Source organism: Kryptolebias marmoratus, linkage group LG13 (genome assembly GCF_001649575.2).
Source record: "Kryptolebias marmoratus isolate JLee-2015 linkage group LG13, ASM164957v2, whole genome shotgun sequence".
NCBI classification, from domain to species: Eukaryota; Metazoa; Chordata; class Actinopteri; order Cyprinodontiformes; family Rivulidae; genus Kryptolebias; species Kryptolebias marmoratus.
Window position 1 is genome coordinate 26641608 of NC_051442.1, and position 24750 is coordinate 26666357.

At 37.8% G+C, this 24750-nt stretch overlaps 1 protein-coding gene across 3 annotated transcripts in view; it reads right to left on the reverse strand.

Annotated features, from left to right (window-relative positions):
- dscama (Down syndrome cell adhesion molecule a) overlaps positions 1 to 24750 on the reverse strand; it is a 189155-nt gene that overhangs the window by 118750 nt on the left and 45655 nt on the right. For all 3 annotated transcript variants that reach the window (XM_017436414.3, XM_017436415.3, XM_037979091.1), the window contains exons 2-3: positions 24313 to 24630; positions 24067 to 24216 (exon numbers count right to left, since the gene is read on the reverse strand). In XM_017436414.3, coding sequence (XP_017291903.1) covers positions 24067 to 24216; positions 24313 to 24630 — 468 coding nt within the window. The remainder of the gene's footprint in view (positions 1 to 24066; positions 24217 to 24312; positions 24631 to 24750) is intronic.

The window sequence follows — 24750 nt, forward strand, 5'->3', positions numbered from 1 at the left end:
CCACATGCCTGCATTATGTTTTTTATTGGTCTGTAATCTAATCAGAAATGTCATGTTTTCATTAGCTGTAAGCAACAAATCATCAGCATTGTTCATTAAAATGGTACATTACTGATGTATTAAAATTAAATATGATAGGTACACTTAATGACATTGTATTAGCCTTTAGGTAATACAGTCGACAAGTACATTTACTTTCAATAGTTAAGTAGATTTAAAAGCCAGTACTTTCTTACTTTTACTAAAGTACAAATGTTAATGTGATACTTTTACTTTTACTTGAGTACATTTTTGTGTATGTATTTGTACTTTTACTTAAGTACATTGTTTGAGTACTTTCTCCACCACTGGTTAAAATACCTAATAAACACAAATTTAAAATATTGTATCACATTTTGTGAAATTTTTAACAAAACCTGTGACAAACAGTTTCAAGAAGACCCCAGAGTCTTTACAAAGGGCTAACTTTTCAAACATCGCCAAACATTTAATATGTTTCTTGGTACAGAATGATTGACACACATCTTGTCCCGCCCCCTCCGTTTACTGTTAATTTGGGCTGACATAGTTCAGCCCGGGTCAACCAAAGGCCGCAGGCTTTAGCCAATGAGGGTGGACGTACAATAACGTGCCTCAAGAGCAAGTGTATGTGGGTGTGGTTTGGCGTAGACTGAAATAAGTGCGATGGAGCAAGATAACCATAAATGAGGTAGATTATTTAATTTCTCACTTGTTTTCCTTAATGTCTTTGGCGGCGAAAGTTGAAGTGAAGAGGTTGGGGGCGTATAGATCGAAGGATATTCAAAAAAGGAAAAGCGGCAAAGGTTTTTTGTGACCTGATTTCAGCAAAAGCACTGGCTAATGGCAAGTGTAGCAAACAAATCTTTAATGAGGTAGTTATTAACCTTTTTGCATCCCAGAAAAATCATCAGAGTGAGCTTCTCTTTAGAAAAGATAGGTTTCATTTAAAAATACTGCACTTTTCAATTTTGCATGTCTTGTTTGATTTTCTCAGTGTGATTAGTAATTGTGTCAAGGAGTGTGGTGCAGTGTTATCAAAGCTGTTTGACTGGGGGAAAAAAATCATCTGAAATAATTATGGTTGAAATTCTTACATTTTGGGGTTGGCCCAAAAGTTGGTATGGGGTGGTTTTTATGTATTTTTCCAAAGTCCCAGTGGCCTACATTATATTTCTTTCAGTTTTTTGCTAATGTTGTGTACTGTATGTGACATATTGTAATTAAGTCACCATGCACTATTTCTGATTGAGCCACATATTTGCTTGTTTTCCTTCAAAGCTGTGCAACAAGATACAGGACAAAAATCTTGAACAGAATAACTAGAAAAAAAAATTGTATTTATTGCAAAAATGAATGCTGAGTGCTGAATGACTACGCTGAAAAAAATCTAAAGTAACTCAAACTGAGTTATTAAGTAGACGTAGCAAAGCAGATATTAAAGCTAATATCCATCCATCCATCCATCCATCCATCCATCCATCCATCCATTTTCTTTTAACTGCTTTTCTGTGCCGGGTTCATGGGGAAACATAAAACAAGTACCTAAAATGAGCAATGTTCTACCTAAAAGGAACAAAATAGTAGCTAGAAACTAAAGGTAGCCAAAAGTGGCAGAACAGTAGCTAAAAGCTAAAAGTAGTAAAACAGTAGCTTCAAATTAAAATTAGTAAAGTGGTAGCTGAACTCCAAAAGTAGAATAAAAAGACAAGAATAGAGCAAGTATCCTGAAGCCATAAAAATACAAACTTGTTATAATAACTTCTATTGTGGAATGATAACAGGGTTAAAGTGACGTATGGTAAGTTGATTTTCTTAGAGGTGTTTTTTAATATAATGACATATAATCACAGCCTCTTTGGAATGTGCCCATTGATTGCCAGATGATAAAGTTACACATTATTTGAATATTTTAAATAATTTACCTGCATCTTTCTTTATATGAAGCTTGATCATTACAAATTTTGTCTTCTCTCAATGTGAAGTTGGCATTTATCTTTGAGTGATGTTAATAAGCCTTTTCACTCCCTCCAGAAGCATCATAACTGTCCTGGCCTATTTTGAAGACAAGATGAGAATGACAGAAGAACACAGTGACCTTATGGCAGGAACCCACAGAGAAACAGACTGCCAGAGACAAACAGAAGCATGGCGTGGGTGTAATAAATATGCTGCCCCCTGTGGTGAGGATGACCTTATAAACAACAACAAACTGTTGTAATAGCCAAACCCGCTGTGAGATGTCCTCTGTGGAAGGGCAAAATGCCTGGAATTCAGCGGACAGGAGCGACAAAGCCTTCAGAAATGACATTAGACATTATGATAACAGATGAGCTCCTGGGTACTGTGGTTTACTGTACGTCACCTGCAGATTAGTCCACAGAGTTCTGTGTGGGCAGTAAGTCAGAATAAAGAGGGCAGCCACACTTACTATATTGTCTGCTGTCAATAAGTGAAGATATTGTTTTTGCCTGTGTTTGAGTGTGTATTCATTTGTTACCAAAATATCTCATAAACCACTGGACAAATGTTAATGAAACTCTCAGAAATTTATCATTAAATGCACATCTACAATTGATTAAGTTTTGGACTGAACCCAATTTGAGATGGTCACAACAGTCAAATGACCTTAAAAAACTAAATGGCTATACGTCAGTCAGTTTTACAGATATTGACTTAAAATTTGGTGGGGTGGTAACTAACTGTCATCTTCAGCACCTATTCTTGGCAGAAACATTTTTTAGAACATATTTGTTTACAAGTCTGCCAAAAACTCTTTGGAGTCAACTCTGTCTTTCAGTTAGTATAATATCTCATAAACCACTAGACAGATTTTGGATGTACATCTACAACTCATTACCTTTTGAAGCCAACCCAATTCAACATGGCCTTCACAGTCAACTGACATTAGAAAACAAGAAAATGTCTGTAATTCAGTAAATTTTACAAATATTATGTTAGAATTTGGTGTAATAGTACCTGAGAATCATTCACAACACACGTGACATCTGGCAATATTGCACAAATCTGTGAATAATGTCATCTTCAAGGTTTGAAAAAAATAGCTACAACTCTGTCATTACTCATCATAGGTTAAGCTTAGTCTAAAACTCTGGCATGAAAGGCAGTGGGCAGTATGCAATCATTTCAAATAATTCTAGGCTAAAAATACTTTTAGTGAGTAATTTGTGTATTTACTGAACCAAAAATCAGATGTTCCTACTGTGTTGTGTAACTAGCTCTAAGTGGCTGTTTTTAACATACAAGACAAGCTACACCTGTGATTGCTGTGATCCAACCTCCTGTTCTGAAGCAACCAACAGAGGAGACACATTTTCATATTTCAGAGGGGACTTTCATTTCATCATGAAGGAGAGGGAGGAGAGTTGGAGTGGTAGGGTAAATGTCAAAGAGAGGCATTCTGATCCCTGAGTTTTGGGAGATGACCTCTAACAAAGTAACTGAATATTTGGTTAGAGGTATAGTGAGTTGCTGAAAGTGCATATGAAGAAAAAAAAGATAGAGGAGATGTGTGGGTTTTGCTGTTTGTGTGTTTTGGGTTTGATGAGTAGGTGGGGAAGGTTGCTAAACACTCCCATCTGTTCATGTCCCAAGGCACTTCTAGGGTACTTACCTAATGTCTTATGCAGATGAGGTGTTGCAGTGCAAGCTCCTTCAACTCGTGGTGGATAAAGAATGATATAAATATATAAATAAATTTGAATAATTGCCACAGGAGAATGGTGAAACAATGAGCATCAGGGTCAAGCTGTTTCCTAGGGAGCATTTGCTTTATACCAGCTGATGATCACAGCTCTTCAAGGATGTATGAGTATCCTAACTATACACTCATTACAATTTGCCTGCCTTTTTGGCTGTGGTACAGTCCCGGGAGAGAGATGTGCTTAATGTGGGTCTTCTATGCACAACAAATTGCATTACATATGCTATAATAATACAACAATACACAGTGCCTTTCTCTATCATACGAACAATCATCTGGTCATAAAAGCATCAGAGAAACAGTGGGGTTCATGTTCTCATCAAAGAACACGTGGCTATACTAAGGATTGTAGAACAAAGGTTACCATGACATCATAATTGTTTACAGAATTGGAGTATTGCTTGTAAAAAAAAAAAAAATTAAGCATATGATGAGAACCTGAAGGTTGAAGTCGAAACAGGACCAGTATCCCCATAGCCTGGCTCCATAGACATATTACATTGATTATATCGAAATGTCCACGTCTTCTATTGTTGTTGGGAATTGATGCCAGAAGGAACTGCTTTACAGAAGCTGCCATGTTGTATTTTTAGAACCAGAGTCTGCATACTTGTGACTACTTCCCCACACATAATCATGGTATCACATGAATTTTCTTTTAAGCATGAAGTAACAAATTGCAGCTTCACATATTTGAAAAATGAACATTTGAACATATAGTAGCAAGGTAAGAAGTACATAAATTATCAAGTGTCAACACCTAAAAAAAAAAAAGTTTTTTTTTTTTTTTTTTTTTTTTTACCAAAAACAATCCCCTTAGTTTACATGGAGGGGGCAGGACGAAACATTTGCACTGGAACCAGTTGACAGGTTGGTCCCATTCTGGCTTTGACTTCCAGGGTCACATCTAAGGTCTATCAACATACAGTTTTCTTATGTATGCTTAAAAATTTTTTTAACATGTTTAGCTAGAATTAGGTATTTTATGGTTAAAACAAAACTTATGTGACACCATGACTGTATGCAGGGGAATAGGTGGGATTTAAAGCCCAAGATGTGCACAGTCTCAGTTTCCAAAAACGTAACATGTCAGCTTATGTAAAGCAAATTGGCTTGGCTTCAATCCAACAGAAGAAGAAGGTAGGACGCCATCTCTAGCATTATTGTACATGGTAGGGGTCCTTCAAATGGGATCCCCAAATCTGGGCCCAAATAAAACCTTATCTGGACCCAGATCAACTGTTAAATTTCATCAAAAATAATATTTTTACCTGTATTTGTTTTTGTTTTTTTTAACATTTGGGGCAACGAATTCTAAGCAGTGTGGCATTTCTGTGGGGTTTTTGGGTTTGCTCTTTGTTTTGGTTTTGTTTCATTTTTTATTCTGTTATCTGGTTGTTTGTTTTCTGTCTTTTGTGTATGTTTCATTCACTCCTCCTCAGTCTCCCTCTCGGTTTCCCTGCCACGCCCATCTCCACCTGCCCGTCATTATCTCTACTCACCTGTTCCCACTTACCTCGTCATCCTCAGTACTTAAGCCCGGTCATTTCCTTCCATACTCCGCTGGTTAATTGACGTTGTTAGTTTCTGTCCTGCCCGTTCCCGATCCTGTTCCTGATCCTGTTTCTGCTCCTCATTCTGTTGGTATTTGTTTCCTGTAGTTTTTGATTTAGTTTATAATTTTATTAGTTTGCTGCCACGACAGCTTTTGTTTTCGTTTTGTCGTTAGTTTAATAAATTAGTTTCCTTTTAATATGAGTCTGCGTACTGGGTTCGAAAAAACGAAAAGTTGGGAGGGAAACTAGTGGTCTTTATCCTGATTGGATGAACATTTATGTGTTTTTTGCTTGTCAGTAAAAAGGTTATAGGACCACTTCCCGGCCTGGGGCCTTTCAGGGTGGAGATTGCATGTTCTCCTTGTGCTCACAATTAAATTCTATCTATCTATCTATCTATCTATCTATCTATCTATCTATCTATCTATCTATCTATCTATCTAGGCTACATGTTCTCCCCCTGCATGCATGAGTTTTCTCAGGGTACTCTGGTTTCCTCCCACAGACCAAAAACATGCATGTTATAACCTAACATGCATGTTTTTGACATATATAAATTGACACTAGGCATGAGATAGTGTGAGAGTCACTAAAGTGTTGAACGGTTGTAATGTTTGTCTCTATGTGGTCCTATGACGAACTTGTGACCTGTCCATGGTGTACCCCACCCCTAGCACAGTTACTGCTGGAAAGGAAAAGCAGATAAAGAAAATGGATGGATGAATATGTATATATGTAAAAATAAAACTTTATCAGCAGACCTGGCTAATCTTTAATTGAAACCCTCTGGTATACAGTCAATGATAGGAATTGAAGGGGTTTGAAGTGAAAGAGGTTCTTGCATTTCCCACACCTTTACTCTTGAATACAGTCATGTGTCCACTTAATGACAGGATATTTAAATCAGAATAAGGAGCTTAGATGGAGTGAGGGAGGGGACAGAAGAAATAAAATGATTGAAGAATTGGAGGATAGAAAGCTTGGACTGATATAAATCTGGTAAACTGTCAGAGAGAGGGATTAATAGACCAAATCCCTGGCGAAAATAGAGGCCCAAGTTATTTACTAGCCTTACAACCAGCTGCAAACCATCTGCACTTAATTGTAAGACACAAACTTTATAAAGATCAACGAAGGATTTGGCTACAAAGCCTCTTATGCCACTGAATTGGTGTCTCTGCTTTGAAGGGAGTATGGGTGGGTGCTGGGAAGTTGTCATATTTGCGCCAGAGGACACTACCACTCTCCTCTAAGCAGTATCCCTCAGGGTCATGTCCAGCAAAATGTACAGGCAAATCTTGTGTAGAAAAAGACTAGGCACAGTATTTTGGGGTAGGTAGGCATGGGGGGTAGGACTGGCAAATGTTTAAATTAGCATTTATGCTTGCATAGAAAAGAACCTAGAGAAGATCAATGAACACATATCCAAATTCACACAAACGGCTGCCCATAGCCTGCATCAAAACGTTTAATTGGCTTGAACCTCAGAGCCTTTAAGCAAGAGGCACGCCATTAGGTCCCAATTAGGCATGTAAGTGGCCTACTAACCCTCACTTAATCATGGAAATCAGCACCAGGAAAGACAATACCTATAATGGCCAGGAGATTGAAGTCTAGTACAAAACCTGAGTGTGGCATTGTTTAATGTAGGTCATTGTTCGTTATGTCGTCCTCGGAAGGAGATAAGAAGGCCAGTCCAAGCCACTCAATGGCAGGTAGCCAGCCTAATCCTATTTAACAAAATCTAGATGGAATCTGGGGTGGGGTGAGCTGGTGGGGTCACATGAGGAGCCTGTTGGGGTAAGGCTGTGGCTTTGAGGGTGCTGCAGTTTAAAAACCTTCACATTAAATAAAACATACCCATACTCAAGATTTTTGTTGTTTTAACCTTGAATCCACATGAAAATAGCTTTTATTAGCCCCTAAATTAGATTTTTAAAAATAGGTTCTAAAGTGTGAACATCTTGAAACACAACCCTTGGGTTTTCATGTGGACACCTTAAACAGAACATTTTTAAAACTGTCATAGATCCACCTCTAACCGAACCTATGACCCCAAGCATGACAGATGCATCAACAACAATAATGGCATATTGCATGCTTGTGTTTTTACACACAAATTTGGACTGACACTCCCAATCAATCCTGTCAATACATTGTGGTCTCGTATTTTAATGTGACACAAAGTAGTACTTCATTGTCAGTCCACAAAAATTATTCAGTTTTAGCTCCTTTTTACCATCATCATCTTTTTCTTCAGCTTTTGTTTACAGTTTGAAACATAGACTATATAATATATATGGCCAATGTTTTCTACCCAACCAGTAAGCTTTATGCCCATGCTCCACATCTTGTTTCCTGCTGTTGGTGTATTTTCATGGGAGTGTTACAGCGCCACATAGAGCCTTGTCTGTTTCCGTGTGGATAAATTATTTTTTTTAAACAGGGCCCTATTTATGAAGAACATTTTAGCAACAACAAATTAAGGTTGTTTGGGAAAAAAAACACTTTAGTGAGGACAAGGCTTTCATCATGCTAAATTTCATAGAAATTGTTTGAAAAAATGACTTGCTACAATGTATGTCTGCTTGTTACTTGCAGCAGCTTGTAAATGCAACTTGTTTACTAGCAGTTTTTTCCTCAGATGCATTACTTCTAAGAAATCTACGAGCAGGTCACCCAAAAAGGAATATTGAAGGATCTAAGCTGCTGGCCTCTTTAACCAATTTATTTTCTTCTACTGCACTAAATCCTTCCGTCTCCATATGTTAAGGGCTGAAGCAAGTGGGGAGGGAGTGTGGGTGAGGTGTTAGGGTGTAGATGGGGTGAAGGGCTTTTAGGGATTAGGCCATCCTGTCTGGACATATGCCTTTCCAGTGTGATCATATGCTGGAAGTCCTGGTTTGTGCAGATCTAACCAGTATGAAAGAAAAACAAAACAAAATATTTGGCTCTCCTTACCTTTGTGCTGTAAAACAGAGTGACAAAACTGTATTATGATTCAGAAAAAAAACAAATTATTTGTCTAAATAACAATTATCTAAGTGGTAAGGACTTGTTACTGGTTTACAACAAAGTTACATGTATTTTTATATGTAATTAAAAGCCAATAATTCCTGGAAGTATAGCATATCATCTGCTACCTTTCATGCTAGATAGAAGCCAGATAGATAGAATTTAAATCGAAATTCATTTTATGTTAAAAAAATAATGCTGTTATAGCTGGTTTGGCCAAACATAAAAAAAAATAATAATTATGGAAGTTTCATGCAATATCAAGAGATGTCACACTCACAGTCTCTATTGTAAATGGCCCTCAGCTACTACAATACCAAAGTTTAGCAAAACATCTGTAAAATTCACTGGGGTATAACCATTTTTGTGTTTTTTAAGTTCAGTTGGCTGTGGAGGCCATCTTGAATAAGGTTGGCTCCAAAAGTTAATTAGTTGTAGGCATACATCCACTGGGTACTTTCTGAGAGTTTCATTAAAATCTGTTGAGTGGTTGATGAAATATTTTGATAACAGACATTAACATTACAGGCATTTTGACATTTAAAAGGTAATGTCAAAATTTTGAACAAAGATCTAACACTAACTGTTTGTGCTAAAACTATGTCTTGAAGATGATTCCCAGCTACTATTAGACCAAATCTTAGGTCAGTGGCTTTAAATGTCACTGATAGCTATCTTTGTGTTTATGAAGGTCAGTTGTCTATGGTGACTGTTTTGAGACAAGTTGGAAAAAACAATAAGTCATAGATGTAGATGTATATCCAATTATTTCTTTCTGAAGGTTTTAATAATTTTTTTTTCAGTGGTTCATGAGATATTTTGGTAACAGACGGACTCATGAACACACACAGGCAAAATCATTATTGTCTGCCTTTGCCTTTCAGCAGCAGACAGTAACAAGTTACATGCACAACAGAAAGTTTTTCATGACAAAATAGCAAGTACTAATCAATAAATATCAGGGTATGTAGAACAACAAAAGTCTTTTTTTGATTTTATCGGAGGACCTGGAGCTCTTTCAGTTGCATGGGTTTTGCATGATCACTCCCCAACCCCTCCTTCTACCTGCTACCCCCTCCCCCATCTTTTTGTTAGCAGGTATAATCCCGGACGGCCCGTCTGCCAGACACCACAGCCACAAAACACAGAGCAAACAGGACCAGAAGAAGCTGCCGACTGATTGTTTCTACAGTCTGAGTGTTTGCACAGGCCTCACACAATACTGCTACTGCAGCACAGCTTTTTTCAATCAGATAAAGGCCCTGTTTGGGCTCCTGGAGAGGGCCTGCCAGTGATGAGCAGTGCACCTGCCTTTAGGGAGTACACATGTGTGTATATGTGTGTATGTTTGAGCACATGTGAGTGGTTACTTATGCCTTTTGCTCAAACTACAGGCTTTGTAACATGAAATAAGATTAATCTGAAGTCCTCAAAGCTTTATGATCATGAATTATTACCTGTAATCATCCATCATTGTCCTAACTTCTTTAAATTGCAGTTCCTTATTTAATGTCCTTTGTCAAGAATAAACTAATTCTGCTGTGTGTTTCAATTGTTCCTCCCACTGTATGCTCAAAACGAGACTCACAACATAGCCTGGCAAACAAAATGGCTGCCTCAGACTACAAGAAGCAGGACGGCAGAGCAGCATAGCGACCCACAGATAAGTGCTTTTCAGTGGTGGAGGCCAATTACTTTAAAAGCAAAGTGCTGGTGTAGATTCTTAGTCATCCAGGACGTGATAAATCCAAAAATAAATAAATAAATAAAACACAAAACAATTGGACTTCTATTCTGTAGTCAAATACATTTCGCTTTCCACCCAGGCAACATTTTAATAAAAAAAAAACTAGAAACTGTGGAGTTCCAAGCTTTAAAACTTTTATTGAATTTAAAAAGCAAAGGTCAAAAATACAATGTTTTTATTTTCAGTTGTTGTTATTTGTTTTGGGTTTGTTGTTGTTGTTGTTGTTGTTTTTAATGAATCACATCAATTAAACTTGAAGCACTTGGAGAGTGCAAACCTCCGCCAAGACCATAGCATCAATAAAAAATAGTCTGATCGAGATTACCACTAAAATTTAACCAGGTGTTTCTTGTGACAACCCCAACATTTCCTGTAAATTTAATAAAATCTGTTCATTAGTTTTTAGGTAATCTTTTGAACAGACAAAGGTTTGACCAAAACAGCGGCGTCATGCATTCCTTCAAGGAACGCTAGGCCTTTAAATTTTGAAGCAATGCCCATGTTTGCAGGTAGGCAGCCTGGAAGGCTCACCTGGGACACACTAAGACACATATCAGTAAACTCTGCATGCAACTTTAAGCCAACACAGAGAAGACGGAGAGGACATGTTGAAAATCGCACACATGAAAGAAGAACAAACTGGCAAACCTACAGCGAGCTTAATAGCTGCTGAGAGAGAGCAGCTTATCTTCCCACCACAGCTAATATGAGCTTCTGAATTAGATGAAAGCCTCTCTCCCTTTCTCTAATTTTTTTTTCTCCAGGCGGCTTATTTAGGGTGTGTTTTTGTGTGTGATGATGGCGGGAGGGGGTGGAACCATATTGGCCAAGAGCATGACGAGTCATAGCAGGCTTCAGCCAATCACATGAGACTGACAGCGTCATCTCAGGCCCTCAGCAACAATATGTCTATTTACTGTAGACAAGAGAAAAATCTACTTATTACTGCTCTGCCAACAAATCACGGACAAACAAACAAATAAACAAAATGGAATAAAAATTAAAATGAAAAACCTATTAGGGCATAAAAAATAGAACACATTTATTTTAGCAGCATTTGATATGTCTGGACATATTCTTTCCACCAAAAGAGAGACCTGATAGTATCCATTTTTTGTGCAGAAAAAACAGTACCGGATGTTTTAATTAAACATGTTTCCTTCACTTTCTCAAGACAGTGGAAGATGGTTTATTTTTTACTCGCAATATGGATTAACTCGGATTATGCCAACAATCTTTCATGTGTTCACATATCAATCTTTAGTTCTTTGTTCTCTGAGTTATTCTTTTACACACTATCCCTTGGTATTGTATCTGCTGCCTTTGTTGCAAAAGTGGAACTAAAGGATTATGCGGGCGTTTCCAAAGAAATTAGCTTTCTCTACTTTAAATAAAATAATGAAAGTGCTTGTTGACCGGACAAAGGAGAATCTTTTTTTTTCATGTCTGCAGCTCTCAAAGCATCTAGAAAAAAAATATAATTTATTTTCATATATCACATATATTTAAAATGTATATACTCAATTTAATTCAATACAGTTTATTTATTTAACTTTTCTTTAACATAATAATAAACATTGTTTTACTGTTTTAGTTTTATTATTTTTAAAAATAATGACAATAATACTGTTATGTGTTTTTTGTAAATTAATAGTTTATTACATTTCTGTAAGGGCATATTTTTAATATCCTTAAAACATAAATATATCTGAACCTTATTTAAAAGAAAAAATATAAAAATTATTTTATATTTTTTGTAAGAAAGTATTCTTGTTGATTCGAAGAAAATTGCAGAGGCAATGTCAAGGTTAACCAAAGAGACTGTTAAAAATATATTCCAGCCTTGAGTTGACCAAATAACACATTTAAAAATCACATTTAATTTCGTTTAAGTACACTAATATTGCCATAATGTCGCATAACAAAAATATCTTTCTACTAAAACATGAAAAAACATGAAGTGTTTTTGTTTTTTTTTGTTTTTTTTTGTTGTTGTTCTTTAATATATTTAGAAAAAACTGTTTTCATGTGGACAGACAGGGCCTGAGTCACATTTATTTGATGACTCCAGTCATGTAAACCCTCAAGATGTGGACATTAACACAAGAAATACACAAATATCAGAGTGCACCATCCATTTCAGACAAATTGCACACCTGCACAACCAACAAAGAGGGGGGGGGGGGTGTCTGTGGATGTTGAGGGGATGTGATAATGTCCTCTGACATTGAATTTCTTGCCTGTCTCCTTCTGTGAGGATGTGAAACTGACGACCTGTTTGTCATCAGTCTGTATGAAAGCGTGAGACAAAGTTTGTTTAATTGTGTTTTTTTTCACCACTTCTCTTTGTTTTGTTTACCTACTTGCCATAAAACACAGCACAGATGAAGACAGAGATGGAGGGGGGGGTGAGGGATACAGAGAGGAAAGAAGGCTGTGAATAGGCAGAGTGAGTGGCATGCATGGACGGCCCCTCTGTCTCTCAAAGACACTGCAGTAGCTGCATGCGAGCGATAAGAGCAACCATTCACAGCCAAGTCCCTCTCTTCCTCCTCCTACACACTAACACAGAGCAGTGAATATCCCCCCCCCCCTATGTGGCGATAATTTCGATCAGCCTTTGCCATTTGAGGTCTTATTGAAAATTATTTTGCCTTGTTTAGTCTTCATTCTTTTTCTATAGATAAAAAGAATAGGGTTAAATNCACACACACACACACACACACACACCAGTCTCTCTGCAGGTTCCTCCATGTGGCGATAATTTCGATCAGCCTTTGCCATTTGAGGTCTTATTGAAAATTATTTTGCCTTGTTTAGTCTTCATTCTTTTTCTATAGATAAAAAGAATAGGGTTAAATGGGGTTGAGATGATATGATGTTTGCGTGTGTTAAGATGGGGTAGTAGTAGTAGTGGTGGTGTGTGTGTGTGTGTGTGTGTGTGTGTGTGTGTGTGTGTGTGTGTGTGTGTGTGTGTGTGTGTGTGTGTGTGGGGGGGGGGGGGGGGTCACCTTTCTTTTTTACCAGTGGCAAAGTAACCACATAGCACTTAGTTAAGATCTCAGGCCCTGTTCATAGAGTTCACTAACATCTGTTTATGTGATCCAATTGCAAGTGGTCAGCTCTGATTGGGTGCATTCACACCTGGCCGGTTAATCTGTATCCCCAAATGTTTATTTTTTCCTCAATCAGATGTGAGTTATCCATTTTAAGTAGATGGTTCTACATCAGGGCTCAGGGCGGATACCAAACGTATATGTATGAAAGAGATTCAAAACAACCTCTGAAGTTAGTCTGAGTGAAAATATTTTCAATTCAAATTGAAGTCATTCAGACCTGTACTTAGCTCTAATCAAATGCAATTTGATTGCTAAAGACAAATGACAGATCTGAACAGCCCTTAACTAAGTTGCAACTGCTGCAGACAAACTGGCAAATAGCATTCTCCAAAATGTCTTGAAATATTTGCTGACATTCTCAATTTGCTTGTGTGAGTAGTGACCAAATGGGGTCTGTAGTATTAGTTACAATGTGGTTCATAAACTATTTTTTCTTTTAAGTTAGGTGAAAACATGTGGTTGCACCATAATTAAACCCCAAATTAAAAAAGAATAGGATGAATATAATTTGAGAAGAAATAAAATGTTATTTATTGGAAAAAAACAACAAAAAAAATCGATTTTATAGTCTATTTAACAAACACAAATAACCCCCAAACCACATAAAATCCACAAGAACCATTTTGATAATATCTTGTCACAGGTCCAGTCTACAGGATGTCAGAGTGCCAAGTAATTGGGGGCTCCTTCCACGATTAGCTCATGTTGCACTTATAGCTAATCTGTACTCTGGCAAAGAGCCACATATGACCTGGCTCAGATCCAGGTCCAGGAGCCATAGAGACAGCAGCCATGAGCTAAACCCAGCAGAGCTAAGCAGTCAGGAGAAGATGTGCCAAACTGCAGCAGTAAAAAGGAGACCTCACTGTTTATCAAAGATCAAGAAGTGTTTAGCATTTTCCCCCAACCCTCCTCCTTCTCCTCCAGCCTGCATGTACTCAAATATATGCATGTATGCGCACACACACATACACATACACTCATGTCACCACCCTCAGCTCACATCCTAATTGTTCGCAGCCCCGGGAGTTTAATAAAGAACAAATTGCGGTTATTGGTGAGCAAACAGCGCAGTATGGAGGTGGGAGCGTGATCATTGTAGCAGTGAAAGGAGAGAAAGGGCATCAGCCAATTTAATTATTATCTCTTTCAGTCTCAGGCTGCAACCGAAGCAGCAGGCGGCACACTGCATATATCCACTCCTGTTTTCTACCAGTAACACTTTAATGAGACTTTTATTGTACAATCATGACGACAGACTGCACTACAAGTGTAGGTTACTAACACGCTTACCTAAAACCTGTACAGTTTAGTGTCATATAATCTCTCAGCATCTCATTTTCAAACTCATTTCTGTTTTTCTGTTCATCACATTGCCTCTGCATACTGCCCAGCCCAAGCGTATCTACCCGTCATGTTCCCATAATGCTTTGTGGCAGCTGCAGCCAGATTTATGCACACAGGTATTGATTTTCTTCCCATTTTTTCCCTTCAGAGCAACCCTTTATTTATCTTGCTAAACCAAGGCCATTGGGTGTGAGGAAAGAAGCAGCTTGCAGACTGTGAGAGGATGCAGTGAATTTGTCACATGATCTTCGCCACATAACCTGGATTTATTTATATTTATCTGTTATTTATCTGACAGCCCTGCTCTGCAGCAGAATATAATCCCGCTGTGCGTAGGATGTATATGAAGGTATGTTTTCCCATTCCTCTATGCAAACACTTCATTCTCCACAGGCCACCTGACCCATTTGAGTGAATAACAACGCTCCGGCCAGTCACAAGCAGACAGAATGACGAATGCTGGAAAAAGACAACAACCAGCAGCCTGTCACATGTCAGAATCCCAACCCTGCCTGTCAACAAAGCAAGGCAGGGAGGGACAAGAGTGAAAGCGGAGCAAGAGAAACTTGGTTATCCTCTCTCTTCCTCCTCCATGCAGGAACCAGAAAAGCCATTACACACCCTCTCCAGCTTTAGCTCAAGGCTGGGCTCTGCCAATAGCAGCACTTCCTACATGCATTTTAAGAGATGGCAAAACTGGAAGTAAGTGAGCTGCACAGCTTTGCCTATTATTATACCTGACTACCTGTGGGATGAGTATTATTTTCAGTCCTACTTTTTATATAAATGTTTACAGCACAGCAACAGTGATAGCTCTGATGTGAGACTGAAAATCATCAAAACACACATTTACACTGCTATACATTTTACACACATATTTGGGAACACTGATTTAGAACATGGTGTAATAGAACACAGTATTATCATAGTAAAATACAAAAGTATTAACAGTAAAAGTAGAAGATCACTGGGCTGCAACTGTTGGAGAGAACAAGAGTCAGCTGTCCACCTACACCTCAAGGATAGGGGACAGTCTTTCAAGGACCAAAATGTTCATATTTTGGACTGAAAAAACAGATGATTTGAGAGGAGGGTGAAGGAAACCATTTTTGTCAAACAAGAAAGACCAACTTTAAACAAAGAAAGAGGTCGCAGATTCAGTTTTCTAATACTTACAATGGACCATTAAGCCTGATACCCAGTTATCCATTTATTCATCTATTTTCTTTACCTTCTTCTCCTTTCTGGGTCAGGGGGAGCTGTTATCTCCAGCAGTCACTGTGCGAGAGGTAGGGGACACCCTGGACAGGTAGCAAGTTCTTCACAGGGCCACATAGAGAGAACTGACCATTCACACTCTCATTCAGACCTAAGGACAGTTTTAGAGTTACCAGTTAACCTAACATGCATGTTTTTGGTCTGTGGGAGGAAATTGGCGGCGTAAACCCACCTGAGTACAGGAAGAACATGCAGACTCCACCCGAAACAGCTCCAACCACTGCACTGCTGTGCTACCCATATAATATAGCCCATATAATTATTTTTGTCTCTAATTCACACCTTCATGTATGTGATCAGTGCATCTCTCTGTGAACCAGGACAAGTTCAAAGTTTAAGCAACAAGATTGTGAATTTCTATGACTCACAGAAGGAGTTTAAGAACCTCCACAAACATTTTGAAATGCTTTGGAGACTCCCTAACAACGGCTTTTCACCAACTAGTCTCCAACATTCTCAGCCCAGGAATAGAGAAAACATTCATTCACTCCTTCACATCTCTTTCAGTGCACCTTTTAGTAACACTTCAGAGTGAAAGTCTCCAGCATCCTTATCTATATAGCTAACAAAATGCAACACCAGTCTGGTGGAACTTGTAATGGCAGAATGCAGAACAGAAAGAAAAGTAAGTAGGAAGGTAAAGTTTGTAGAAAATAGACATTTAGCAATCATGCCTGGAATAACCTTTTAACTTCCTAAATACCTTCTTGTTTCTCGGCTTTAAAAAGAGATTAGTTTTTCTTCTTTTTCCATCTCAAAAATTAGGGTGAACACAAAGGACATAAAATTTGGCTAGTCAGAACACCTGAAAGCAATTGCCAGGGACAATGGCAGAAGTTTCTTCCTTGGTCTATGTTGTGGTGCCCCCTTTGTTTAAGATTATTCTAGGGCAAGTAGCGATTACAGGCCCAGTACTGTGGTAATATATATTTTTTTAATTAATAAATTAAATCTCACAGTTTATTTTTACCAATGGCAAATTCTATTCTCTCACCGTTTGTATACGGTTGGCTCTAAATCACACATGCATTATCCAATTTGCACCAAACTGGATATGAATGATCTTTGGTAACCTCTGAAGAGAACAATAGGAGTTATTGGAATTTACCTCCAGTGCGCCCTGTAGATTATTCCAACATTTATGTCTCCCTGATACCTCATCCGATCTACACCAGATATTTTGTGCATCATCAGTGAGCACTGCTAGACACATTGGTGTTGCTATTTCATGACATCACTTAAGTCCCGCCCACTGAGAAAGAAAAACTGACGATTAATGGGTGACTCCTGCCGGTTTCTCCCTGTGTATGATGAAAGATTGAAACCATATCCACTAACTCTTGATAACCACATATGACATGTTCAAAAGCCTACAGGAAGTACTCGCCAGTCTTTCACCTCAAAACAGAAAGTGACAATAGCTCCTGTCTGGAAGGTTGGACCTCTGCCAAAATTTTACGACGTGCTGCCGGACTCGTACTGATCTGGACCTAAGGCGATTTTGAGACCATCGCCAAAAGCACCACCTAGTGGACAGTACGGGAACGGCGCATAGGCGACGGCCGCTTGACACAAATCTCCTCAAGTTTTGTACTTATTTATTGCATTAATTTGGATTCATATTTTGTGTCTGAATGTCTATTTCATGATACATTTATTCAACTATACTTTAGCAATAAAGCCAATCTGGATGTATCATTTTATAAATAATTTCCATACCTGTTTTTACTTACACACAGTAAACATACCAAAATGCTGTAGTAATGTGGTGCTGTAACTGCATGAAAATCCACCAAAAACAGGAAACAAGACATGGACCATGAGAATGACAGTTACACGTTAGCTAGACTATATATTTTACTGTACAGCCTATGGTTTAACTGTAAACACAACAAGAAGAAATGGTATTGGTTAGTGAATACAAGAGCGAGAACCAAATCCTCTTTGTTGCCTGACGATGAAGTTGAATTTTTACTTTGTGTCACAATAAACTACAAGACCACATGACAGCGTTGACTTGGAGTTGTGTCGGTGCAAATATGTGGACATAATGGACAACTTCAGACCCAGTATCCAGAGAGGGATGGCTGAAGGTAAAGGTTTTCCTCATTCTGTTGAAAGCATATAAGCCTAAATTGTTTAAACAGAAGTGTTGTTCTTTTAAAATATTTTAATTTCACTCATTTTTAAATGTATACTTGATGTATATTGTAGTTTTTTCTGCAACATGTGCTTTAGTTTTGTTGACCATTCCATAAAAAAATAAAAAAAAACTTTTTTGACCATAAATTATTTGGTGTAAAAATAAGGGGGTTTGCTCTGCTCACTGAAAGTCAATGTAATTATAAATCAGTCTTGTCTGTTCAGTACAGTATGGAGGTTTTTGATTTAGTTGAGAAACTAGCATCTGCAGCACAAACGAAAGAATGTAATCTGCTGCTTGGGTTGTAGGTTAGATTAGAGGTGGGTCTATGGCATAGTTTTGAGAAGGTTGTGTTTAGGCTGTCCACAAGACACTGACTTTTCAGTATGTTTTTTATTCTGTAAACTATTTTAAAAAAAACAAAAAAACTTTATGGGCTCCTAAACAGTTTTTTTTATGTAAACAGAAAGGTGAAACAATAAAGATTATGTTTATGTATACAAAAAAGCATTTCTGTGTAGATGGGGTCTAAGATAAACTATAGGCATTGTGGAAAAGCTGCATAATGTCCAGCAATCTTTTGATCATGACTCTTGATATTTACTTTAAAGGCCATTATACACACCCAATTAAATCAACATAGCACCGTTTGATATTTTTGCTCTTGGCACTGGCTGGGAAAGAGTGAGCATTATACTGGGAGTAGAAATTACTCCAACTCGCATTTCAAATGTCAACACACATGAAAGAAACAGTAAAATGTATGAGGTGGCCCAACACAATGCCAGATGAAGGGTGTTGAAGCAAACACAGATTAACTAGGTAACCTGGATTTTTTTTTTGTCAGAAATTAGTCCAATATATGCTGCAGTTATATTTATTCATGTGATGTTATTTAGGCATGACAGAGCTTTAAAAGCAGAGTAAATAATTAGCACATAAACAATAAAATATAAGAGGTATGATGAAGGGATAAGCAGAGCAAAAAAGAATCTGTGTGATGGCCGATGGCCCTTTTGCTCAGTTTGTGTGCTGAATGAAAAGAAAAAAAAAAAAACTCCCTTGTCTTTGTGTGTGTATGTGTGTGTTTGCAGTATAGAGCTGGGGGGTCGGCCCCCTCTCGGCCTGACTGGTGCTGAATGCAAAGCAGGCAGCATCGGGCTAAGGCAAATGACTACAAGGCCTCCTCAGTGACTGCAGCAAAGGCTGCACCTGGGGAACGGTCCTGCACAGAAACACAGCCACAGCCACACACATCCCCACGGCACATCCTGTGAGACAGAAAACCTGCAGAAAGTACACACAAAACCAGCTGCAGCCCACAGTATGGTAATATTTTGGTACCACTGATGAAGACATTCTATCAGTTGCTGTTTGTGTGTTTTTCCTGAATTTTGAGATCAAATAAATGCAAGAACTCCTGTTTTTTTTAGACGTACGTAAAGATTCATATTGGTAGAAAAGTGGGTCTTCACAGCATCAGATCACAATGTTTAAAAAACTACAAATATACAATTTTTCCTGTATGGCTGATTATCACTGCATTCTTTGTTTTAAACCTATTCTGAGTGACAAAATAATGTCTTTTGAGTCATTAGCAGAACACCAAAAATCTGTTTTTAAACCTTGTCATCAACTATTAGACTTATAATTTGGTGAGGTAGTAGCTAGTAGGAGAACCAACCCATATTTTGCCATTAACTATTTGGAGTCAACTCAATACTACCACATAATGGATTTTAATAAAACCTTAAGGAAATAATCATTAGATGTACATCTACAACTGGTTAACCTTTTGGAACCAAGCCATTTCAAGATGCATACCACATTCAATTGAACTTAAAAAAAAAAAATTGTATACCAGCCTGTTTTGCAGCTATTATGCTGAATTTTGGTGTGATAGTAGCTGAGAGTTTTTCACAACCCATATTCTGAGTGTGACAATTCACTATATTGAATGTTACTGCAGGTAATGTTAGCTTCAATGTTTTAAACTGCTACAATCCATTATTTCTCAACGTAAGATGATTTTAATTTAAAACTCTGGCATAAAAGATGGTGGGCAATATGCATTCCTTCAAAAAAATGCTAGCCCTTCATTTTATATATATATATATATATATATATATATATATATATATTGAAGGGCTAGCATTTTTTTGATATATTTTTTGATTTATATATATTTTTTTTCTTCTTTGAAAAGGTCCATTCAGATGTTTTCTGTTAATCTGCCCTGCAACAATTCACAGAACCTTGTCCAATGAGTCTGACAGTAAATACATCTAACCAGGCTACAGCTTCCAAAAGTAAGTAAATTATTCATGTCTGAAACAGAAATGCTATATTTCACAAAGTTTTTGGTTTTCTGTCCAAGTGTTGATAATCTTTTAAATAATTTAACTCTGAAATAATGCAGCGGGTCTTCAGGTTGAGGGGTTGAGCCATTTTGTGTTGAGATGTCACTCACACACAAAGTGCACTTAAAATCTGTATAGCATAAGATGTGGGAAATGGACAGTGCATTGCAGGATGTGTGCACTGAGCCTTGTAAAAAGACCACTTGCTCATGGATTCATAGGTTTCTGTCATCTATTATTTACCGTGAAGGAGCACAGTGGATTGATGGCAGGAGGATTTTCCTGACAGCATTTACATGGCTGATGGCTACACATGTGAAGATTTTTACTGCTTGGAATAAACACCTTAATTTGACAGTGGTAAAAACTTTCTTTAAAATTAAAGGCCTAGCATACACACACACACACACACACACACACACACACACATATATATATATATATATATATATATTCATTCAGTGAAGGAATAGATCACATATCCCCCGCTGCCTTTCATATTAGAGTTTTAGACTGCGATCATTGAGAAATACATAACTATTTTCGTCAAACACTGAAGAAATTGTTAATCTCAAGTGCTCAGAGTATGTGTCGAAAATGACTCTCAACTCCTTTGACATCAAATCTTTGCTCAATGTCTGGAAAGTTGACTGAGGTATAGCCATTTTTGCATTGCAAAGGTCAATTGGATGTGGATGGCTTATAAAATTGATTCCAAAGTTAATCAGTTGTAGCTGTACAGCCAATGATTACTTTCTGAAAGTGTCACTTAAATCTGTACAGTGTTTCATGACATATTTTGCTAACAAACAATAATAATTCCAACATTTAATGCTAAAATTGTAAACAAATACCTTGTCTAACGAGTACACTTGGAGTAAGTGTTGTGACTTACCCTTATTGCCAATTTTGTTTTTATAAGGTTAGTTGGTTGTTGTCATCGTAAAAGTTAATCAGTTTTGAAGATACATTTACTAATTATTTCCTAAAAGTTTCAAATAATCTGTAAGGTGGGTTATAAGAATTGACTAGAAATAGGTAATGGCAAATTCTAAACAAAGATCTTGTGCAATCTGTCAGAACTCAGAATATGATTTGGGGATCAGTCTCAGCTATTACTACACCAAATTTTATCAGTATCTATAAATTTGACTGAATTAAAATCATTTTGTTTTTTTAATGTCAGTTGGCTGTGACAGACGTCTTTTATCAAGTTCTCTCCAAAGATTTATCAGTTGTAGATTTACATCCAATGATTTCTTTCTGCAGGTTTCAATGAAATTTGTCCAGCGGTTTATGAGATATTTTAGAAACTGACAGACTGACACACACACACACACAGGCAAAAACAAAATTTTTTGCCTTTGTCTTTCAGGAGCAGGCGATGAAAGACTATACAATCACATAAATTCAGAGCTCCACAGTTTTAGTTCTCCTCTAACTTGAAGTCACGGTAAATGTTCAGACACAAACCCATTCTAATGAGAAAAACCTGCAGTCTTATGTCTAAAAACATGCTAGCAGAAAAATCCATTTATGAGCAATTAAGAGATTGATATAGATTTCAGCATGGCTGATTCTGCCTCTGCGGACAAATGTGAAACGTCAACAAAACAAAAGCAGCCACTGGCCAGTACTTGCCCCCCTTCCAAAAGCAAAATGACATTAGGACAAGTCTATTGAGTTTGCTAAATGTCCCACATAAAGTGAATTTCCCCCCAGGGCTGAGAAACAATCACGCAGAAGAGCGTTCCATTTAAGTGATTTGAATGATCAGAGTGCTGCAGTGCATCCTATCAGCCAGACAAATGGGTCAATACAGTGAGACTAAGTGACATGACTGGCAGCCTGTGCTCCTGCGGAAGATCCTGCAGAAGAGAGCAAACAGGACCTCACCATTACCAAGTCCAACTGTAGGTCCCAGACTGAACATCTCTTTTCAACTCAAGAGAAACACCTCTTGTAACTGCCACGATAACACAATGCGAACATAATCAACAACAGCAGAGTTAATCCAAGAGTGTTTTTCAAAAATCAAAAACAAAACACCCTGTATGTATGCTGAAGACTGCCTGATGTCTTTTTTCTAACACCATTCCTTCACCTCCAGTATAATGGCAACAGCAATCAACATACAACTGCAAATATGAAAAAGTTTGGACATTGTGTAAAATGTCACTAAAAACAGAACTCAATTATTTTCAAAACTCACAAACCCATATTTTGTTCACATTAAAACATAGTAAACATATCAAATGTTTAAACTAAAGGATTGGACCACTATTTTAGAAAAAAAGAAAAAACTGATAATTTTGAATTTTTTAGCAGCAACCCCTCTCAAAAAAGTTGGGCAGGGGCAAAATGCTGTAAAAGTAGGTAAAAATACCTGGAGAAGTATTTTGCAATTAATTAGGTTAATTTACAAAAGGTCAGTAGGAGCACTGGATATAAAAACATTTTAGAGAGGCTGAATCTCTCAGAAGTAAAGATGGGCAGGGGTTCATCAGTCTGTGAAAGCTTGTGTCTAAAAATGGTGAAACAAGTTAACACTAATAATAATAATAATAATCCCAACATCCACAATTTATAAAGTATTTTTCCACTTTGCCTCAGTCCATTTTAAATAAGCTTTGGCTCTGAGAAGACAGAAGTGTTTCTGGATGGGGTTCACATATAGCTTCTTCTTTACATGATGGAGCTTTAACCTGCATTTGTAGATGGCACGGTGAACTGTGTTTACAGACAATGATTTGTGGAAGTGTTCCTGAGCTCAGAGATTTATTCAGATTCTTGAAATCTCTCGATTGTTCTGTGGTCAGACAAATCAAAATTTCAAACTTTCTTTGGAAACCACAGATGCTACGTCCTGCATAGCAATAAAAAGAGGGACCATATGGGCTGTTATCAGCGCACACTTCATAGACATACCTCTCTGATGATATGAAGGGTCATTACTGCCTCTGGGCATTTACACATATGGAAAGGCATCATTATTGCAAAAAAGTATATACAGGTTTTAGAACATTACATGCTCCCATCTAAATGTCTGTTTCAGGGAAGGCTTTGTATATTTCAGCAAGACAATGCTAAACTACAAACTGCATCCAGTACAACACCATTGCTTCATAGCTGAAAAGTCCAGGTGTTGAACTGGCCTGTCTGTAGTCCTGACCTCTCACCAACTGAAAACATTTGATGCAGGACTGATGAACAGCTAGAAGCTTATATCAGAATTCCCCTCTAAAACCTCCAGCAGCTGCTCTTCTCAGTTCCTGGATGTTTACAGGCTGTTGCAAAAAGAAGAGGGGATGCTTCAGATTGAGAAACATGGCCCTGTTTCAACATTTTTAAGATGTGTTGCTGCTATAAAATTCAGAATTACCTCTTTTTTAAATAGTACAATTTTACTGAAACATCTGATATGTTCTACTGTCAATAAAATAACAGTTTATGAGATTCACAAATCATTACATTTTGTTTTCATTTAAATTCTACACATTGTTCCAACTTTTCTTGGAATTGGTGTTGTAAAAATCTGATCAAACCAGACCTGGCAGTCATTACACATTTGTTTGTTATATAAGCCACTGTGTGAGAGTTCCATGATTCCTGAAATAACTGTAGGAGTGGTATATGATAAAACAAAGAGCCAACACAAACTTCATTGATCATTAGACCTACAACACAAGTTTTCTTAAACATCCACATATTCAAATACAGTGCATTGGTTACTGTGGAAATAAAGATGACATGTCTTACTTTCAGCATTGATTGACATTGTGTCTTTCTCCCAGGACACAACAGTGATGTAGGCCTCCACTGAGGCAGGGATAATGCACTTGAAGACCGCCACATTGCCTCTCATGGCTTTTTGGTCCTCCACCCGGACAGTGTACGGCTCTCGTAAGACTAAGAGGAGAAGACAGAAAGGTGTGCAGTGTTTAGAAAGGAAAACTGCTAAAACTGAGCACTTTGAAGACGGTCAAGAGCAGAAAAAAAACTGACCAGCCTTGATGTGGACATCTTGGCTCCTGATTCTCCCTGAGGGGTTCTCCGCTGTGCAATAGTAAGTGTTGTCATGGATGAGTTTGCTGAAGCTGGAAGGGGGGATGTGGAAGATCTGAAGGGTGCCATTGGGGTGCACATGGCGAATACCTGGCACATCATAGATCTCCTCGCCGGTGGCCAGGTACCAGCGCAGTGAGATAGGGGGCACGCCTGCAGCGGGACAGGGCACTGATGTCCCTGTGGTGCTGGCAAACACTACCTCTTGCACAGATGCATTGACAAAATATAAGCTGGAACGTAGATCTTCACAGAAAACTGCAGGGAGAAAAACAAAATCACAAAATTATGTTGGTTTTTGCTTTCAGTTAAAAAAACTGTTACATACCAGGTATGTGATTGGTATATACGTAGTTTGTACCAGGTATAAACCCTGTA